A 19,646-nucleotide genomic window follows, 5' to 3' on the forward strand; every position below is an offset into this window, starting at 1 on the left:
GTCAACACATATAATAGATGAATTACACAATTAATAACTGTGATGCTTGAAGATTGAGTAAACATTACATATTCTTCAAGATATATATTCTTTGAGTGGAATGACCGTTTAAGATGACCATCAGATTTCATGATGTTAAATACCAATGTCGGGACAAATACCTCTATATGAATCACAATTAAAGGGGACATATTATGAAAAACTAAATTTTTCAGTGCTTGTGCACATACATTTGGGTATCTGGAGCGCCTATCAACCCACAAACTGTGAAATAAGACAACCCAGTCAGTTATTTGTGGCTGCCTAGATCAGAAAGTATGTGATTCAACAAGCCATTCAGATTTGGCTCCCCTTCCTATGACCTTGTTCAGACCTTGCATTAACGTGCATCTTGGGTGATCCAATCACGAGTGGAGTGTCACAATTTCGATTCTAAATCAGAAATCAGTCGTAATTAGCTTCCGATTTCGACCATTGATATCATAAACAAGGGCAGCGATTAGTTTTTTCGTTAAAGGAGAATACAGCTCGACTCAAAAAATTGGACAGCCACCTCACTCATGGTTAAAACCAAAAACCAGCACAAAAATCACAATTACCAACATAAGCCACCATGTTCTGAACAGACACATTACAAACACTAACAAAAGTATCATTTGCATTTTGGAACATAAAACAGCAAACTTCAACAACTCAGCACTACTCGGGGCTAGGCAGGCATGATGGGAAATGTGGGCCGTTGCTACGATACTCAGGCCACTTCCTGAACGCCTATGGCATTTTACACTGCATGAATTAGCCTAGCTGCCAGCGGACTTTAGGTAGTTAATGTACTTTTCCTCACTCAAAGCTCTTCTGCTTTTACTTGGTTTGACATTAAGTCATTGCATCTCCCAACAGAACAACACCACGGTTGAATTTCAGCCTACATGCATGTTTTCTTCAGCCCAGCATTGTTGAATAAGAGCAGCTGATATTGGTAGTGAGAGCAAGCTAGCGGACTGCTGAGTGCCGTCGCTCAGTTATGTGCACACAAGCTCCGCCACGGCCCTCTGTGACACCCATGGGTGACACACAGCGATCAGAAACAAACGCGACAGTAAATGACAGCAAAACCTTATTTTTTGTAGATTGCAGCACACTTGTAATGCACTGCAGAAGGATTTCTGTTTTGTTTTTGTAATGATTATGTACTGAGGTGGGTCACACAGACACTGGTATTGAAAGGATGCAGCTTTTTATATTGTAGACTGCTGTCGCCTAATTTTTGAAACACTTTCTAAATAAAAAAGGAGTTCAGTTCTCTTTTTAAAGAAGAATTTGAAAGTGTAAATGACACTTGTCAGGGCATAAAATCAATGACTTGTTGATCTTTACAAATCAAGACTCCATAGTCTAACAATGGCATGTTTAAATCAAAAATTGAAAATCAAATCGTGACCTTAAAACCGAAAGTCAAATCGAATCGTGGTTTTGGAGAATTGTGACACCCCTAGATCACAAGTGGACAGCTCTAACCCGTCAGTTCACACCTGGTATTAGAATGCATTTCTACTTGCATCTCAAGTGACCACTTGTGATCGGACCTTACTTCAACGCTCTATATGCAAATAAACACGTAACCTACATAGCCTAATTTCCATTTGCAAAGACCAATTGCGTTAACCTGCGGGAGACAGCAGTAGTAATATCCTACATATTTGTGAATTCAAGTACATTTTATGAACCTAAAAACATAAGGTTATTGTCTACCGGCAGTCCCCCGTGTCACATGCAGGCTCATTAGAATAAACCACCAACAGCTTGAGAACTACCTTTGCAAAGGTGCACCATATTTTTCTCACTAGCCAATCAGAGCAGACTGGGCTTTTTCGGGAGGGGGGCTTAAAGAGACCGGCACTAAAACGAAGCGTTTCAGACTGAGGCTGAATACAGGTGTATTCAGACAGACAATATGAGGAAAACAATGTGTTTTTTGAACATAAAATCATGTAAACATGTTCTAGTAGAAACCTAAAATACAAGTATGAACCGGAAAATGAGCGTGATATGCCCCCCTTAAGCCTTTTTTCTTAAAATATTCAGGGAAAATCTCATTGTGCTCATGCTCACATATTGATTCTCTTGGGACTGCCTCCTGTAGTATGTCCTAATGTTCACTGATCCAATATATTGAGCAGCAGGGTAATGAGATGTCATTTTCATGTCAATATGGTCAAACATTGTTGGTGATTCACTGTGCTGTGCATATAGAAGTACTTTGGAACAAATATTGAGGGAAGAGACAATATAGGATACAGGGTTGAAGTCTGAATTGCACCCCATGTTAATGGCAGGAAGAGTGCTGTTGCACCTTAAGAGCTGGTTAGATGACTCGAGTAATTGTGCCGAACGTGGAGTAATGCCATTCGTGATAACAGCATAGGAGCATGCCTCACAGACGACTGCCATGGCAACAGACTGGCCCAAGGTAGCAAGGGGCTAGATTTTATTTCAGTTCTCACACTGAAATGAGACAACTAATACATCAAGCTTTGATCTATTTAACCTACTAATGATCAAACACTTGAGGTTTAACAAAAGCAGATAATTGCGTGTTTAGACATAGCTCTGATGAAAAACACGCTTTAATTATTCAGATTTCATCCATGTGAATGGATTGGTACGGGATTGCCAATGGCACTTTCGTCATGGTAGAGCATGGGAAATATGGATTTAATTGTTTTTGTGCTTTATTCATTTGTAGCTAGCATATCTTATAAACATCCTGACAATTAATGGTTTGCTCATCAACAGTCCTATGTAATTATATTAACTATTTACAGTAAATTTCAGAAACTCATGAGACTCTTTCAGAAACAATGGTCTATTTGATGGTCTGGAAAATCAGTTGTTTAACTGGTGTGCAATAAGATCCTAGCTGGAGCCAGTATAGGGTGACAAAAATAGTTATGATTCGATGAGTTTTCAAAGGGGCAGACAGTGTACTCCCTTGTCAATGCGGTGACGTTCCCTTTGGTTACATCCTTTGAAATCTTGGAGTTACCAGGATGGAAAGAGAGAGAAAAGAAAAATGTGTTGTTGAATCATGAGATAATATTTTTCATAAAGACCTTGTTGAAAGCTGGAATAATATTTGTTACTATTTACTGTTTGTTTACATGCTTCGTATTTATTCAAGATCTTTTTAGAGCTGAAACGATTAGTCGATTTATCCTCAATTAGTTGAGACAATTTATCTGCTATCATTTTGATAAATCAACTCATCTTTTAAGTATTTTTTTAAAGAAATATCAAAACTTCTCCAGCTACCAGCTTCTCAAAGGTGATGTTTGCTGGTGTCCTTAATTTTCTTTGACATTAAAATGAACACCTTTGGATTTTCAATTGCTGCAGGGACAAAAAAAAAAAAAAAGCAATACGTGTATGTCAACTTACATTTTATATAAAATGATTATTCAATGAGTGAAGAAAATACTTGGCAGATGAGTTAATAATGAACATAATATTTAGTTTTCCCTCTAGAGTGACATGAAACAACTGGTGGAAACCAATCATGAAATGTCAAATATCACACACACATATAAAGCAGTGGTTGCACATGTTGCTGGAAAACAGCATGCCACTTAAATAACTCCTTGCATCAATGTACCAAATAGGGCGGCAAATAATGATTATTTTCATTGTTGATTAATTTGTCGATTTTTTTCTCGATTAATTGATTAGTTGATTGGTCTATAAAATGTCAGAAAATGGTGACAATTTTTGGTCAGTGTTTCCCAAAGGCCAAGATGACGTCCTCAAAAGTCTTGTTTTGTCCACAACATCAAAGATATTCAGTTTACTGTCATAGAGGAGTGAAAAAAACAGAAGATATTTACATTTAAGAAGCTGGAATCAGATAATTTTTAATTTTTTTTCTTTTAAAATTACTTAAACCGGTTAATCGATTAACAGAATAGTTGGCAACAAATTGATTAATCGTTGCGGCTCTAGTACCAAACAAACTGCTGGAATGCTGGAGTGGTCTGGTACTTCTCATAGCAGAGGTGTGACCCTGTCTGGCCATTCACCGCAGGCTATCACATCATCTAACTGCTTTGTATCTGCAACTGCAGACTATAACAGTGTATACAAATAAACTTTCTCGAAAGCCTATTTGTGATGGTATCTCCTTTTGTAGCCATGGCACTATAAGATTGGATTTTCGCAAGTACTGAAATGTATGTGAGGGGCCATTGACCCTCTATATCTTAGTCTATTTTTTATAGTATATTATTCTATTCTATATTTATGTTCTTTTATTTCATTTCCTCTTAATATGTTTACTGTGCGCATCAAATACCAAGGCAAACTCCTAGTAAGTGAAAACCTACTTGGCAATAAATCTTATTCTGACTGTCACCATATTTCAGCTGACACTGTGAGTCAGTACCGATGATGCTATACAATATGTAACACGCAAGCTGTAAGAATACGAATAAAAGCACATAATACTGCCACCCATGTAAAACCCTTGTGTGAAGTAAAGGGATATTCTGGATTTAGCATTAACCACAAATTAAAGGGATTCTGAAACATAATTGTATTGGTCATGGTTGTTAAAGGACAAATGAAAGGGACAAAACATAACAGAGCACATTATGTACCAAGAGCAAACTAAGTGGGTTTAATGATGAAAAAAAGGAGCCGGCGTTAAGCTCAGAGGCACACACCAATCTCTCTCAGATTAATTTCATTACGAACAGTGATTCAAGACTGCAAGCTATCTCATATCAAAGCAAAAGCACAGCAGACAACCAACTTTTTTTTGTGTTAGGGTAAAATATTGTCAAAAATCTTTTTTGGGAAGTGAAGAAACGCTGATATTCCTTACATATTTATTATTCCTACAGGAGTTATGTGAGTGGAAGCATTTTGTTTCCCATAAACAAACTGCAGCAGTGTTACATCATAAACTCAGCTTGTACAATACAGAGGGACATATTGACAATTTGGCCTTCACATAAGTAATCCGGTCTTGGTGAAGATTAATGAACCACCACGGCCCGTGAATGTAAATGAGCTGAGCACTGCAGCCCTATTTATGATGGTGCGACGCAGGTCACAATCAAGGTAATGACAGGTGAAATGATTTCTAGCACAATCCTGTCTGTGTGATTAGTGGTTCAATGAACTAAAATGTAGGGAACTACAGCAACCGCCTGTTTCCAAGCTCTGGGCAAAAACTTGGTGGGAATTAATAAACATTCTGAACATGTAGGAGGCAGAATCGATTTGCTCAGAGACATATTAATTTGTGCTTCCTCGTTGTGTTGTTGTACTTTAATGGAAAAAGCACTCATGCAAATAGGAGGTGCAAAAATGCTCATTGTGCCCAGGCAACACCAAAAGATATAGAAGTGCTTGTTTTGCAAAAGCAACATCATCTTCAGCTTATCTGTTGTTCTATACTTGCAAAGTCATGAATGTAAGTTAAACTAGATTAACCTTTGCTTACAGCATAAATAGCAATGCATAGCTCTACAAATAATTTCATCAAGTGATATTACTTTACCTGAGGTTGCACCGATTAAAAAAACATAACAGTCTGACGCGAATTGAGTGAGTCATGTGCTCTTTTCCATTTGCAAATATGAGGGAGGCAATGGACCAACGCATACTTCTAGTTTCAAACTGCAGTTCTGACAATGAGATCTTCGTCCTGTGAGACCCTGACACTTGAGAAACAAATTTTACTTCACTTTGTCAGTGCTTGTGCACATACATTTGGCTATTGGAGTGCCTACCAACTCACACACTGTGAAATAAGACAACCCAGTCAGTTTTTTTATGGGATGCCTAGATCAGAAAATGTGATTCAACCAGCTCCCCTTCCTATGTCACATGCAAGCTCAGTAGAATAAACCGCCCACGGCTTAAGAACTAAATTTGCGAAGATGCACTATATTTTTCTCACTAGCCAATGAGAGCAGACTAGACTGTTTCAGGAGGGGGGCTTAAAGAGACAGGAGCATAAATGCAGCGTTTCAGACAGAGGGTGAAAAGTAATGTGTTTTTTGAACATTAAAGCATGTAAACATGTTCTAGTAGAAACCCCAAATACAAATATGAACCTGAAAATGAGCATATGTACCCTTTTAAATTATGTCTAGATGTTTGAAAGACCCTCATTATGGTCAGTGAAACATTTTACTTTTCAGGTCTATTTGAGTCTAATCACATATTTCCATTGACTTAGTATTCAATCGCACTGCCTCAAAAATCTGTTTTGTGTTTGTCTGAGCAGATGGTTAGGCAGAGTAAAAAGAAAAGTTATATTAAAAGCCTTATGTAGTCTACATTATTTGTTTAAAACACTGACCAGTTTTGACCTCACAGGGTTCTTCAGGGCAGAAATAGCAACAACCTTGTCAGCATGCTAAGTCAATTATTTTTCATATTTATATAAATTGTAACATAGACTGTATATAAAGATGGATGACATGACAGCTCCCCAAAGGTCATTTGAGGTAGTTCTTATCACGCTGATGTATGTTCAAGTGTTCATTTTTCTGACAAGGTTGGTTTTATTTAGTTATTTGATGGTATAAAAAGGGGGTGAGACGTCATGATTGAGAGCAAAACGGTTGTTAATTGTTGTCTCTAAATTGCCCGTAGGTGTGAATGTGAGCATGAATGGTTGTCTGTCTTTATGTGTCAGTCCTGTAATAGTCTGGTACCCCGCCTTCGCCTAATGTCTGGGCTGGGAACGGCTCCAGTCCCCCAGCGACCCTGAATAGGATAAGCGGCTACAGATAATGGATGGATGGATGGACATCATGATTGACAGCTGCTCTGAGTGAAGTAGTCGCGCAGCCGGAGGCTCGAGAGGAGATGTAACTTTAACCTTCCATAACCGTCACAAGTCTGTGTAATAGAACATGTGTCAATTTGATCTGAAATGTAGTTATAGAAGCCCTGTGATAGGCTGGCGACCTGCCCCCACATGCAACACCCTCCATCATTACACCTGCCTTTTTGATAACAAAAAATCTTACATCCAAAAAGTATTGTTTATTTTTGCGACTCAGGTTTAAACGTTCATAGTCACTATTCTGTTGGATGTTTACTGTGCTGTTTCCAGTGCCTTAATGGAGCTAAATGGGGCCTTTTTGACATCTGGCGGTCCAGCAGAAGAATGGCTAACAATAAACAAAGCCAAATTCAAATCAAGGAAAAACAATGTAATGATTGCCTGAAATACAAATTGGCTCTGGACATTCCTAACAATGCGCTTTATGTCTGTACTAATGGTAGATCGATTCTCTCCTTTGCTGTAGTGTTCTGCATTAGTTTGATTTTTTATGAATGTTTTAAGCATCTTAGTAAACACCGTCACGTAGACAGTGATACTGCTGCTATTGCACTAATTATCACAGCAGTGGTAATTAGCCAATACTAACTTTGCCTATACCGCCCACCTCGGTTTCTAACCAAGGTCTGAAGCAAGTAACACCTGTCACAGCAACAGGAAGTGCAGGAACACCGAAGGCCATGGCTGTAATTATTTGTATTATTTTGTACCGATGATCAAAGAATAATAACCTTGTTTTCTTATAATCCCAATGATCCCTACATAATTAATCTTTTCACGAACACAAGATAAAAATGCAAAAGATGAACTACTGCTGTAGTGATCATCCCCAGATGTAACAAATGCTGTCAGGGATTGCTTTTTGTGCAATCTAAAGTCACTATAAACTAACCTTTGTTTACTACAGAATCAGTCCCTTTAGAGATATTTTGGGGATGTTACAGCAGACTTGTCATTTGGTTGCAGCAGCAGTAGGCTGTAAGAACTAATGTTGTTATCTGCTGATGTCAAATGTGCGCGGTGACGTGCAGTAAGGCAATCTCGGACAGAGATTAGGCTCATTCGAGACATGCTGACTGGAATGCAGACGAGAGTCGCCAGCTTAGGCTGGAGGAAATGACAAAAACTGCAGTCAAGTTGGACAGTTTCAGCCTTCCTGAGATGACACTGAAAGTCAAATATTTGTCATACTGCGAAAATGTTAGTGCTGATGTTGGATGAGCTTTAACATAAGAATTGTCTTGCTCATGTGACTTTAACTATCAAACATATTTTCAGTCACTGTTGTAATAACTGTTGTTTAAATAAAAGATCTGCAGTTTCATGTCCCCATTAAATAGACTAATTGATTAAGATGGAACAGCATGCTGCACAAAACGTCTAACCAACACAGGCTTGTTAGGTCAGAATCACAAGATAATTATTCAGTGATTATAACAAAACAAACCATAAAAGTAATTACGCTTATGGCCTCTAATTTCTTCCATACTCTGTAATTGCAACAGTGAAGTGTTACTCTCCAGGGTTGCTTCAGTCTGTGGTCAAAAGTCCCAGAAATAATCCACCTGTAGCCACTGTTGTAGTGGTAGATGTAGTTGTGCATGTGTATGATTAGTCTGCTACTAGAGTTTAACCTTTACGCATACATTTTATACTTTTCCATGAAGTTTGCAGGTTAGGGAACAAAAGCAAGCGAAGCAGCTTTTGTTCCTTAAGTTTATCCTAAGGAGGAGGCATTAAGGAATAAAAGTCTCTTGTGAACAGTCTCGCTGCAGTAGGCTTGCTAAGTCTAGTCTGTGTTACTGGTGTTACATGGTGGTCGGGCATACACCGATTACATTACTTTCCCACCGCCCTCATCATCGTTTTGCTTTTTTTATACAAATAAAACCCATTTAGTTAGTTTACGTGTATCAGCGCTGTGTTATTAATACATAGTCGGACGATGGACGCTATGCTGTCTGTGCCGTACGGAGTCTCAGCACAGAGTAGCAGGAGTCAGATTTTACACACTTATCACGGGACGAGAGAGAGTCGACAAGACGATGGTGGAGGATTTGGTGACAAAGCGGAAAAGAAAAGAGCCTATTTGGCAATATTTCGGATTTAAACCCAATGCTACAAGGGAACCATGACGTTAATGAGGCAATCACTATGTGGAGGACGGAGCGTTCACAGCCGGTGTCCGCAGCAAAAACTCGACCGGAGAGGCCAGACACACAGCCATCCAATGTTATAGGGTATACATTGTACACGTGCAAAGTAAAATTCAGAAAGTGCTTTACTCAAACTACACGACTGAACTCCAATGTAACTGCCCCGAATGTAATGTCTTTTTCCCACTTACAGCCCGTCTTTTGGCATCGTACATGTATTTTTAGATCTGGTTTGATACTGAAAACGATGGCAGAGAAAAATAGGCCCATGCCTCTTTCTGTAACAGCTCTTCTCCCTCTTAGACATGCTGTTGTTTACCACACACACTCACAGATACTCACTCACTCTCTCTCTCTCTGTGTCTTTGTCATGCCCTACTCCAAGTAATGGAGTCCCCAGTGTTACAGGTAAGGTTGTAAACATTAGCAGGGGACTGGTGTACCACGATAAGTAACTTAAAAGACTGAGCAGTGTGTATCAATTTCAGGTCTATAACATGTCCTACAGTAAACGTGACAAAGGGTCCACTATTAGTAACAAAGACACACACTGTTCTTTCCGAGTCCACAGGTCCTAGTGCAGCCAAATTGCCCTGTTTATATTTGACACCTTGTTGCTTATACATGTACATAATTCAGACTATATCAGCATGAATATTATCAGGTTTAATGTGTAATGTATAAGCTGACAGGATCACGCACAAGGACTTTTTGGACAAAATATGTTCATGGCCTAAAGATATTTATTTAATGACTTAATTTTATGAGTGTGCATAATGAAGTACTTAGTGGTGACATTTGCCTGCAAAAGAAATAACTCTTAATACATTTGCTTGTGTGCATCCACATCAGAAACCTGCACCACTGACAGCGTTTTTTCCATACACATGTGCTGGCTTGGCTCGACTCGGTTTGACTCAGCACGTCAGCGATTTGCATGTCCATTACAACAGGGCTACTCGCTTGAAGGTGTAGGTGTGTGTGTGTGCGTAGTGGTCAAAGGAGCGGCTATAAAACACTGGTAATGGCAAGGCAAATAAGCTTGGCATTGTTTCACTCAGCGCGGCCAAAAGTGCCATTGGAAAAGTCAAATATATCTTTAACACAGTAGATGGTTTAAAGCTTCAGTAGGCAGAATATTTTTGGCACCATTGGGCAAAAATTCCATAATAACCTTTCAGCATATTGTAATTCAAGTGTTCTGAGAGAAAACTAGACTTCTGCACCTCCTCAGCGCTGTGTTTTCAGGCTTTAAAAAAATCTAGCTTGTGACGGAAGACTTTGGTCAATCACAGGTCATTTCAGAGAGAGAGCGTTCCTATTGGCTGTGCTCCGGCTGGTGGGCGGTGCTTGGCATTTCCTCAACCGATCTCAACATGGCTGCCGGGTCTCAAACTTTCTCATTTTATACACTACAAGATGATTCTGAAAACATTTGAGGTGAGAATGCATTACAGTAACAGAATATTGATTCATATTTGATCAGCACTTCCTACTTTGACCGTTTGATCGGAGTTCGCAAGTGATTGACAGTTGCTCACAAACAGCAGACTCCATTTCCTCCGGTCTGGGAAATCTTGCAGATTCCATTAAGAGCACCGGAGGACACAGAGGAACATGATTTTTTTCAGATTACTTGTCTCATGCACTACTGTCAGGATATAGTGACAGTTTTATAAAAATATCTTTTATTAATCATATTTGCTCCATTTCTACCCACTGCAGCTTTAATCCCCTAAACCATTGTCCGAACAAGGGCAAGGAGATATTTGACTTTTGACAGCTATGAAAAATATAGAAAATGGCCACAGACTTCCCATTTAAAAAAAATGCATCACACCTTAGCTGTATCTGTTGTAAATATTAAGTAAGTTATCTTACTTTCCAGATATGCTCTCCTGTTTCTCCATCTCCCTCTGTTCCTGAGTTTGAAGAGTACATCTGCTACACTCTGCTAAGTTATCACAAAGCATCACCTCTTGAAAACTCATGTTGAAAACATTCAGTGGAGCATCTTGTTTTCTTCCTTCCTGACTCTCTCCAATGTTACTTTCCTTCACTGTGTGCACAAACAGCATCGACTGCTGCTGCAGAGCAGCTGGTATTACAGCGTGGATACTTTTTTTTCAATAAAACTGATCAGCTTAATGATGCAGATTTAAAGACTTGTTCCCACCAGCTGAAGTCTGAGGGTAGCTGCATTCCATAAAGTCAGCCCACGTACACGCTTGACGACAGCGAGTTCATATACAGTGGCTGCTGGAGCAGTTTGTGGATTTGGTGTTTTACTGCTGCAGATTCCATTTCATGGGAAGTAGCTTTGTGAAGTGTTGTTACATGCTCTCACTGTGTATCCATGTGTGTACATAAGACTCCATGTGGCAGTGGCAGCTGCCATGTTCCTGACTGCAGACATGCCTGTGGGTGTTGTGTCTGCCTATGTCTGTGTACACTCGGTAAGAAGATACCGGTATGTAAACAACAGATTTGAGCATGTGCATCGATCAGACCATTTGGAGTACAAATGTTCCACAATTCATACACCGTTATGATAGCAGATATAGCAGGAAAAGCACATGCATAAACAAAAAAACTTTAAAGCTGTTCTAATCAACATTTCTGTAATGGATTAAATGTGTAATAATAAAAGGGGCCACACATATGATGACCCTACAGATAATTATCATCGACTGACTCCGCAGTTTCAGGCTGCTGTTAGCAAAAAAAAGCTGTGATAAACAGACTGTAGACTACCTGCCCAGCATTTAACAGCAGACTAGCGACTAACTGGTGAACATTGTGGAGCATGTAGCAGCTTAACAACCAGATATGTTTCTCCAACAAAGACTTGTGGAGGCCAAAACAGAGCTAACAGGAGAGGGAATGTCAGATTTACATGCATCAAATGGCCAGAAACAAGACTCCAAATAAATGCTAATGTTGCTCCCTGTAGTGTATTTTCAGTTTGATCCCATGCCCCCAAGTAAAAGAAAAAAAATCTATTAATGCTGCTTTAATGATGTCGCCATTCTGTGTAGGTTTCAAGATCCTGGCACTGCAACACTCAAACACAATGTTATTAATGTTATTAGTCTGTATGTCCTCCGTTAGAAAGATCTACAGGTTGTTGTTCATTAACTGACTAACTTCATTAACATTGTTATTCAGAATATGGTTATCAAAGAGTTGGGACAAATATATGTTTTACAGGGTTTCTTACAGTTAATTATTATAGTCATTATTAACAGAATCTGCATCACCATCTGCTGAACTGTGATATTTTACTCAGCTGCCGCAGAGTGTTGACAACAACAGAACCTGCTCTGCAAACAATGACATTATTAAATTACTTAAATGCGAGATTGGGAGCATTTCTATTGCCTCTGCACGGCTCTCAACATAGTGACGGCTGAGCTGACGGCTCGCAGCTACGGTGCTAACAGTGCTAACAGTGAAAACAGCAGCCCCACTGCTGACAGAGCTAACAGTGTTATCCTGGGGGGAACCGGAGGGTGGGTGCTACACTTCCGCAATGACGCCGTCGGTCGGGATGGCGCATTATCAGGTGTAACCGCCGTATGAGCGCAGTGCAGAGCGGCGGCCATGAGCTAGCCAGTGAGGCACGCTCACATGCACGAAAAGTATAGCTGACCCGGCTATGTCAACAAAGCACGCAAAAGTTCGGATCACAACACAGAGAGCAAGAGAGAGACTTCATTCTCTGCTCAGGTAGTCATTAATCCTCTATATTTTTACATAGCAAATAGTTGTTTGATGCTATATTAATGCTCTGGATATCGCATTGAGAACATTCAAAGTGCATTTTACTGCACTCTGTACTTTATTTGTCTCTATTTTGTTTGACACACACATGCACCGTGTGCTTAATGTTAGCGAATGTGCAGCGATATAATATCAGTAGAGGTGGGAGGGGTAACAGACGCACGTTGTGTTTGTTTACTAGAAAGTTCATGTGTTTTTTGGGGTGACAACGTGACAAGACGGGTTTCTGCCAACCAGTGTATTGCAAGCCCGGCAGCCGTAACGTTAACAAGTGTCCGGTCGAGAGAGAGAGAGGGAGCAAGCGAGCGTGTGACTGACGGTGAGTATGAAGTTATCAGTAACGTTATAGTTGAACGTAGCAGTGCAGTGTGTGTACAGTTCAGACTGTCAGTGAATAAATGCTTCAAGACACAAGCCAAGTTCCTGTGTCTTGCTTGCTACCTGCTGATTACAGTGAATGGGGTTAGCCCCAAAGCTAGCGACAACAACAATGGCCCAGGTGGGCTGACCTTTGACCTGACCTGACCTGGACCAGCTATTCTCACTTTAGTGACAAGCCACACCTCAGAGGGTTTTTTTCTGGGGTTTTTTACACAAATACTATCATATACTGTATCGTAGCCTATACCCAGTGAAATGTCAGGAAGGTATGAAAAATAGATAGCCTAGTATTCAGGCTTGAATTGATAAACCGTCAATATATTTAGATTATTTTGCTCTGGCCTCTTCTCCAAGTTTGTATTCAACAAAATACCTTATTAATTCAATGAAATGCACTGAAACAAATGTATATGTGACACAAAAAGGATATTTATTATTTTGGCCGGTAAGAAACGTGCTTGACTGGTGGATTTTTCCATCTAGCAGTCCCCTTGGCCAGTGAGTCAAAAGGTTAATTTTGGACATTGATAAGGGCTATAGAAATATGTTGCCTGGGTCTTGTATAAATCACTTTAGAGGGGAACTGAGCCTCCAAGTGTTGAGGACCTCTGCATAAAAACCTAAATATCCTATAACCTATAATGTCTAGATCCACAAGTCACACTGTGTCAGTCAGCCTCGTCTCAACTGTAGCCATGTTTCATCCCCTTAGCACCTGCTGTCATCTGGGTGATAAGATAAAAGACAACTCAGATCTTAAAGACTGAGACTCAGCCAAATGTGATGATGAATACTGATTTTACACACTCTGGAAGAAATGGACAGAAATGTAGCCTGGAGGGACTCGTCGTGACCTGTCAAGACTTAAGAATGGAGCGCTACATCCACACTATCAGATTATGATAATCAACCTCTTGTTCACAGTCTATCATCTACTGAGGTGCCATTTACATACAGTGTTAGTCATAGGCTGCGCATGCGGTCTTTCAGAGCCACAGCAAGTCAATAAATGCATATTGATGAAGGTCATTTTCTTGACAGGAACACAGTCATTAAATACCATCTTAAAATAAATCTGTATAATCCCCAGTGAGTTAAATTAAACTATTTAGGTGGGTTACTGTTGATATGGTGACAAAATGTCAAGATTAAAATCTGCTGTATCCTACTATGATCTTTAAACAGAAACAGCTTTAGTCGAGGTTTCAGGATTACTATTATAAAATGGGAAGGAAAGCAGCTTTTGTGAGATTTCAGGAGAAGATTTGAACTCTGGTTCACTTCAGACTGGAAGGTAGATTTTTACATCTCACCAAAGAGATTGTGTTATATGTCTTTCATCTTTCTGAAGAGGAAGCTCACTGTGGAAGAAATTCAAGCGTAAGAATCTGGGGGTTACAGAATATGCTCATCTAAAGACCATGATATTTCAAAAAGATAGCAACTGTCCTGGAAAAATCTGACTTTAAATATTGAAACAGCTTGCCCTGACCTAAGAACTGACAGCTAACCTCTTTGATAACTTTCATGTTCAGGGGGTATTTAGATTTTCAGCTGGTGGTTCAAAATGATTTTAAAATTTGGTCTTCAAGAAAAATATAATTTTTCATGACATTGAGAACATATGCCCAATAAAAACATTAGGGATCAAAGTGGTTAATTGCAATGGAAACACAATTGCCATTCTCCCCTCGCCCACCTACCCATTACAATGCAACACAATTTGAATGATTCGTTTCCCAACTGCATCATGAACCAGCCTTAATGGGATTCTTCCTTCATTTATTCAAGGTCAAAGCCCATCACTCCCACAGTCCTTTGCATTGTAAATCTTCTTCTCAACATGTCTGTGGGGGAATTTGAATAATTGAAAATTTCCTGTAGTGGTCGTCTAAATATCAGTATACTGCGGGTGAATAGTGATTCTATGTGGACAGTGTGGACAAATATTAGTAGATAAAGCCAACAATATCAGAAACGTGTCTTGATTTTTGTGTTTTCTGCTAAAGATTTCTAATAAACAGAAGCTGATATGGGGTTTTTTTCCCCACCGAAGCACGTTATGAACTCAATTACTGTATTAGTGAGCAAGCCTCAGTGTTCGAGGTTAGTTATGTGAGATTATAAACAGATACAGCAGCAAACACTGAATGGGTATGGCATACTGGCACTCATCCAAGTCCTGACAAACACATGTCTGCAGGAAAATGCAGCGTGGTGTAGCGGCATGCTTTACCCACTCCATCCAAACAACACCACAACACAATGATGGACGAGTATTAACAGGACTGTTCAAGTCTGATGCCAGTGACCAGGTTAAAGTTCACAGTTGGTTGGACTAAAACATATGCCCCAAACCCCCCCGAAAAAAAACAAGTAAATATGCAGCAAATCTAAATTCATTAACTGTTCCTACCAGCTCATGTGAAGCTGAAGGCATTTTCAATCAAGCAAGCAATACAATGGCAATTAGCTTCCCATGAATGATTTGTTTCACAAGACACTCTTGAGTGCTGCTTTGAAAACAAACATGTAAATGGAGAATTTCCCAATATTCATGATACCAATTGAAAAAACAATAAATTGAAAATCAATATTAAATTAGTGCATTATCTCCTCACACAGCAGAGAAGAGTTTCGATCAACTCTGAAGATTATAGTCAGGCCATTTATGGGGATTTCTTTCAGGGTTGATTAAAGATACGACGGAGATAAGATATCGTATTTTTGGGGGAGTGGATAGACTCAATTGAGAGATAAGTAAGTTAGCTGTTACTCCATCAAACCTGCACTTTAAGAGATGGGATATAGGATACAGACGCAGTGAGAATAATAAAACCTCTTAAAGTAAGAGTGGGAAGAGAAACAGAAACAAGTGATATTGCAGTGCTGCCTATCCCTAGGCTGCATCTTTTTGTTTTGGCCAATGTACTCTTGTTTGAATAAAATATAATGGACAATCCAGACTAAGCCAAGGACAGCTTTACCTACTGCTTTTTGGGGTCTCTATTTCACAAAGATAAAATGGGCTAATAGTGATGAAACAATCTGATTAAACTCCAACTTGTATACTTGCATTGGATAGCAGTAAGAGTGGAGATCACAGATTGCATGACAGGAAAAAAATATACGTAATCACTGACTTACTTGATATTTTGAACTTTACTTTTACTACTATACTTTTTAAAAATATTACAGCCAAGTCTCACAGCGTACATTACAATACAGCGGCAGTATTTGGGCGTGTTGAGAGCTTTATGAGGATATATTGTCTGATGTCACTTATAGATTCAGGTCTCTGCTTTAGCTTATATAGTCCATTCCTTAAAAACTATTGTGGGGCCAATTTATGTGACTGTGTCCATTTCACATTACTTTTCATTTAATACTCAATCATTATATCAATGTATTCTCAGCTATATTAATCGGCAACACAACAAACCAAAAGCAAACAACTAGTGAACTTCATTCATACTGAATGGTGAATGAAGAGTTATGCTTGATTGGATACGTACCCAAATGGAGAGTTGAATGAATCAAAGCACACAGCGTGATGATAACTCGGCACCATGGCACCTTTTTCTGAATGATCTCTAAAATAATCTTTGTAGAAGTATCAGTTGTGTTTAGACATTTGAAACGCACAACAAACAAAATTAAATTGTTTCCACTGACTACTGAGAAATGACTTGTCTGAAACAGATCATTTGGAGCAGCGCTGATGAATATTTGAATGAGCAGAATAAACCAGGTGGGAAAATAATGACAACTGACAGCACGGTGACTCCGACCTCATAACAAAGCAATTATCAGTTAAGAACTTTGATTTGAATAATGTTATTAAAGCATCTGTCAGATTTGCAAAAAACAAATGTTTGTGTGCAAACTCAAACCATCAATTTGACCTCAGTACAACCCCTCATGGAAAGTCTTTCCTCAAGATATAGGGATACACAACACCTAACAAAAATGATTTTTCCTCTTCTTGGAAGCCAAGCGGTCTTCAGAGATCACTAAGCGAGCCAGTAATGGAAAAAAGGGGAATCTTTGCAGTCATTAAGACCTCACCCTTATCACGTTTTATGCACTATTTGCTCTCAGCAGAGCACACAACGCAACATCAACAATAACAGCTTTCGCGAGCACTAACAACACTTAAAAAATAACAACCACAACATTAACACTGGACTATATTAGAGTACCAGATGCATTAAAGCCAGGCATCTGTTTCAAATAAATTGCTCAAGCAACATTAAAACCCAACTGAACATAAAAGAAAAAGGACAGGGTGTCAAGTCTGGCAGGAGATACAGCACACTGTGCAGAAATGCAGCATGTTAAGATAAGAGATCTTGCACGCATGAGTACTTACTGTGGAGAAGTTCACCGGGTAGCAATCCTCTCCTCGAAAGGTGCACTGCAGTAGCATTTCACCGATGTCATGACCTGTACGGTTATAGAAATCAGTCATGTTGAACAGCTTGGGCTTGAAGTTCATGAAGTTCGCCTTATCCTTTAGGGCAGCCAGAACCTCAGGCTCAGCCAAGTGTGGGTTGGCTATTTGGTAGTTATTATTAAGGAGGGCCAGGAGCTCTCCCACATGATACAGGTCATTCCTGGTGATTTTGGAGAAGCGGAACTCATTGAGGTTACAGAAGGTGACGGCTGGGAAGGTGAGGTTCGTCGCCGCCACCTCGTCCAGCTTGGTGACATGAGGGTACTCCAGGTAATATGACACCCGATCCATGCAGACCAGCATCAACAAGCTGAGTGAACCAAGGAAGGAGAGACTCCAGAGAAACCGCCGGAATGTCATGTGCCCATAGGCGAATATGTGACTCATGCCATGTAGGGTGGATATGTTAGCAAAAGCTTGCAGGTTGGAGGGCCTGGTGCTTTCAATGCTTTCCTCTGAGCTTCCTTTCATGGCTGTAGAGTGATGCTCAACACTGTCTGCCCAAGAACTTCAGGTTAAAGACTTTGCTTAGCAACAGCAATAGCAGAATCCAACCGGCAGTGTTGGTTCGGCACGCTGCTTCTTTATTCCCCTTAAGAAGTGGTAATGGTCTCAATAAATAGCTATCTTAAAATGGTTGTCAGTCTCTGTAACAGTTTTCTTTTCATCACAATTCACCTTCCAGTGGTTGTCAGCTGTTCTTGTAGTCCCAGGTCCCCCCTTTTTCTTTCAGGCTGCTATTTCATTATCTCCAAAAGCTGTCTCTCTCACTCCCTGCTCAGCTGTCCTTTGTAGCGGCACCCAACACAATGACAGCACCAGAAACACCCACTTCTACCCAAAACGCAATGCCTCCTGATTCCTGAGTGGTGTGAAAAGGGACAAGAATACAAGGGACAAGAAAAGAGAGAAGAACAGAGAAAAAATAGCAGACGTAAAGGATAGAGGCGAGAGATGAGGGAGTGGGGGGGGGGGAGAGACTGCAATGAAAAGGGCTAGCGTTTGGAGAGAGGTGCTAAGCCTCAGCAGTCAATGGGACCCTTCCTCCACTAACCGGAGAGAATGCCTCTACATCGCTGTGATAATGGGATGCAATGGTTTTGTGAATGGAAGTAATAAAGAGAGAAATGGCTCACTGGTCCCTCGCTGCCACCTTCCTCTTTCTCTCGTGTCTCTTTTTTGCTCTTCTTTTTTCTCCCGAAAACAAAAATGAGGGGGTCAGAGACCTCCGACCAGCCCACCACTGTGCTTGACAACCGGCGTTCGCAGCTCCCACGGGTTCCACTTCCTTATTTGCACAGATCCTCAGTTAATAGGGAAGACCACCACCTCTTGATGCTTTATGGCCACCCCCCACCAGCATAACCACTAAAGCCGCTTCGAGACCTCCAGCTTTAGTCCTGTTAACATACAGATTTATATTCTGCCGTGTGGAGCCTTTCACGCTCTTTTTCGCTTCCTCTCTCTCTCTCTCTATCTCCCACCACTCCCCCATTTCTTGCTCTCTCTCTCTCTCTCTCTCTTTCTCTTTCAGTCTCCCTCTCTCGCCCTCTCCCTCTTTAGTAGTCAGGATCCATCCCACTGCTGAATGGCTGCTTTGCCTGTGTGTCTGTGCTCACAGGGGAAGTCTCTCAATCTGGACACCACCTTCACTGTGTTATTATTCTCTAATGCGCTCCAACAGCCTCTGCCGACAACATGTTTGCTCGCATACAACAGGTTGCATGTTTTTTGCGTTGATATACACGTAATGGGAGTTCCAGAAATGTCCACATTTTAACCTTTTCATATGCAAACAAGTAAAGCAGACAGATACTGTATATAACTGAAACCTGCAGGTTAAATGATTTCCTCATTATTACATATAATTCATTAATCATCCGATTTAAGATCTTTATGTTTGTTGTCATATCTCGTGATAGCATGGGTTAAATATTTCCATTTTTTCTTTGTAGTTCCAAGCGACGGACTAATCCCAAAAAGCATTTCACAGTCTGGCTCTAGCGGTCCAGGG

At 40.1% G+C, this 19,646-nt stretch overlaps 1 protein-coding gene across 1 annotated transcript in view; it reads right to left on the reverse strand.

Moving 5' to 3' along the window:
• The window catches only part of asic1c (acid-sensing (proton-gated) ion channel 1c), a 116,007-nt gene extending 96,867 nt beyond the window's left edge, over window positions 1–19,140 (reverse strand). The window contains exon 1 of the mRNA XM_037786624.1: window positions 17,549–19,140. Coding sequence (XP_037642552.1) covers window positions 17,549–18,103 — 555 coding nt within the window. The 5' untranslated portion in view covers window positions 18,104–19,140. The remainder of the gene's footprint in view (window positions 1–17,548) is intronic.
• Between the last annotated feature and the right edge of the window lie 506 nt (window positions 19,141–19,646).

The sequence above is a fragment of the Sebastes umbrosus genome, chromosome 12 (assembly GCF_015220745.1).
Source record: "Sebastes umbrosus isolate fSebUmb1 chromosome 12, fSebUmb1.pri, whole genome shotgun sequence".
Classification (NCBI taxonomy): domain Eukaryota; kingdom Metazoa; phylum Chordata; class Actinopteri; order Perciformes; family Sebastidae; genus Sebastes; species Sebastes umbrosus.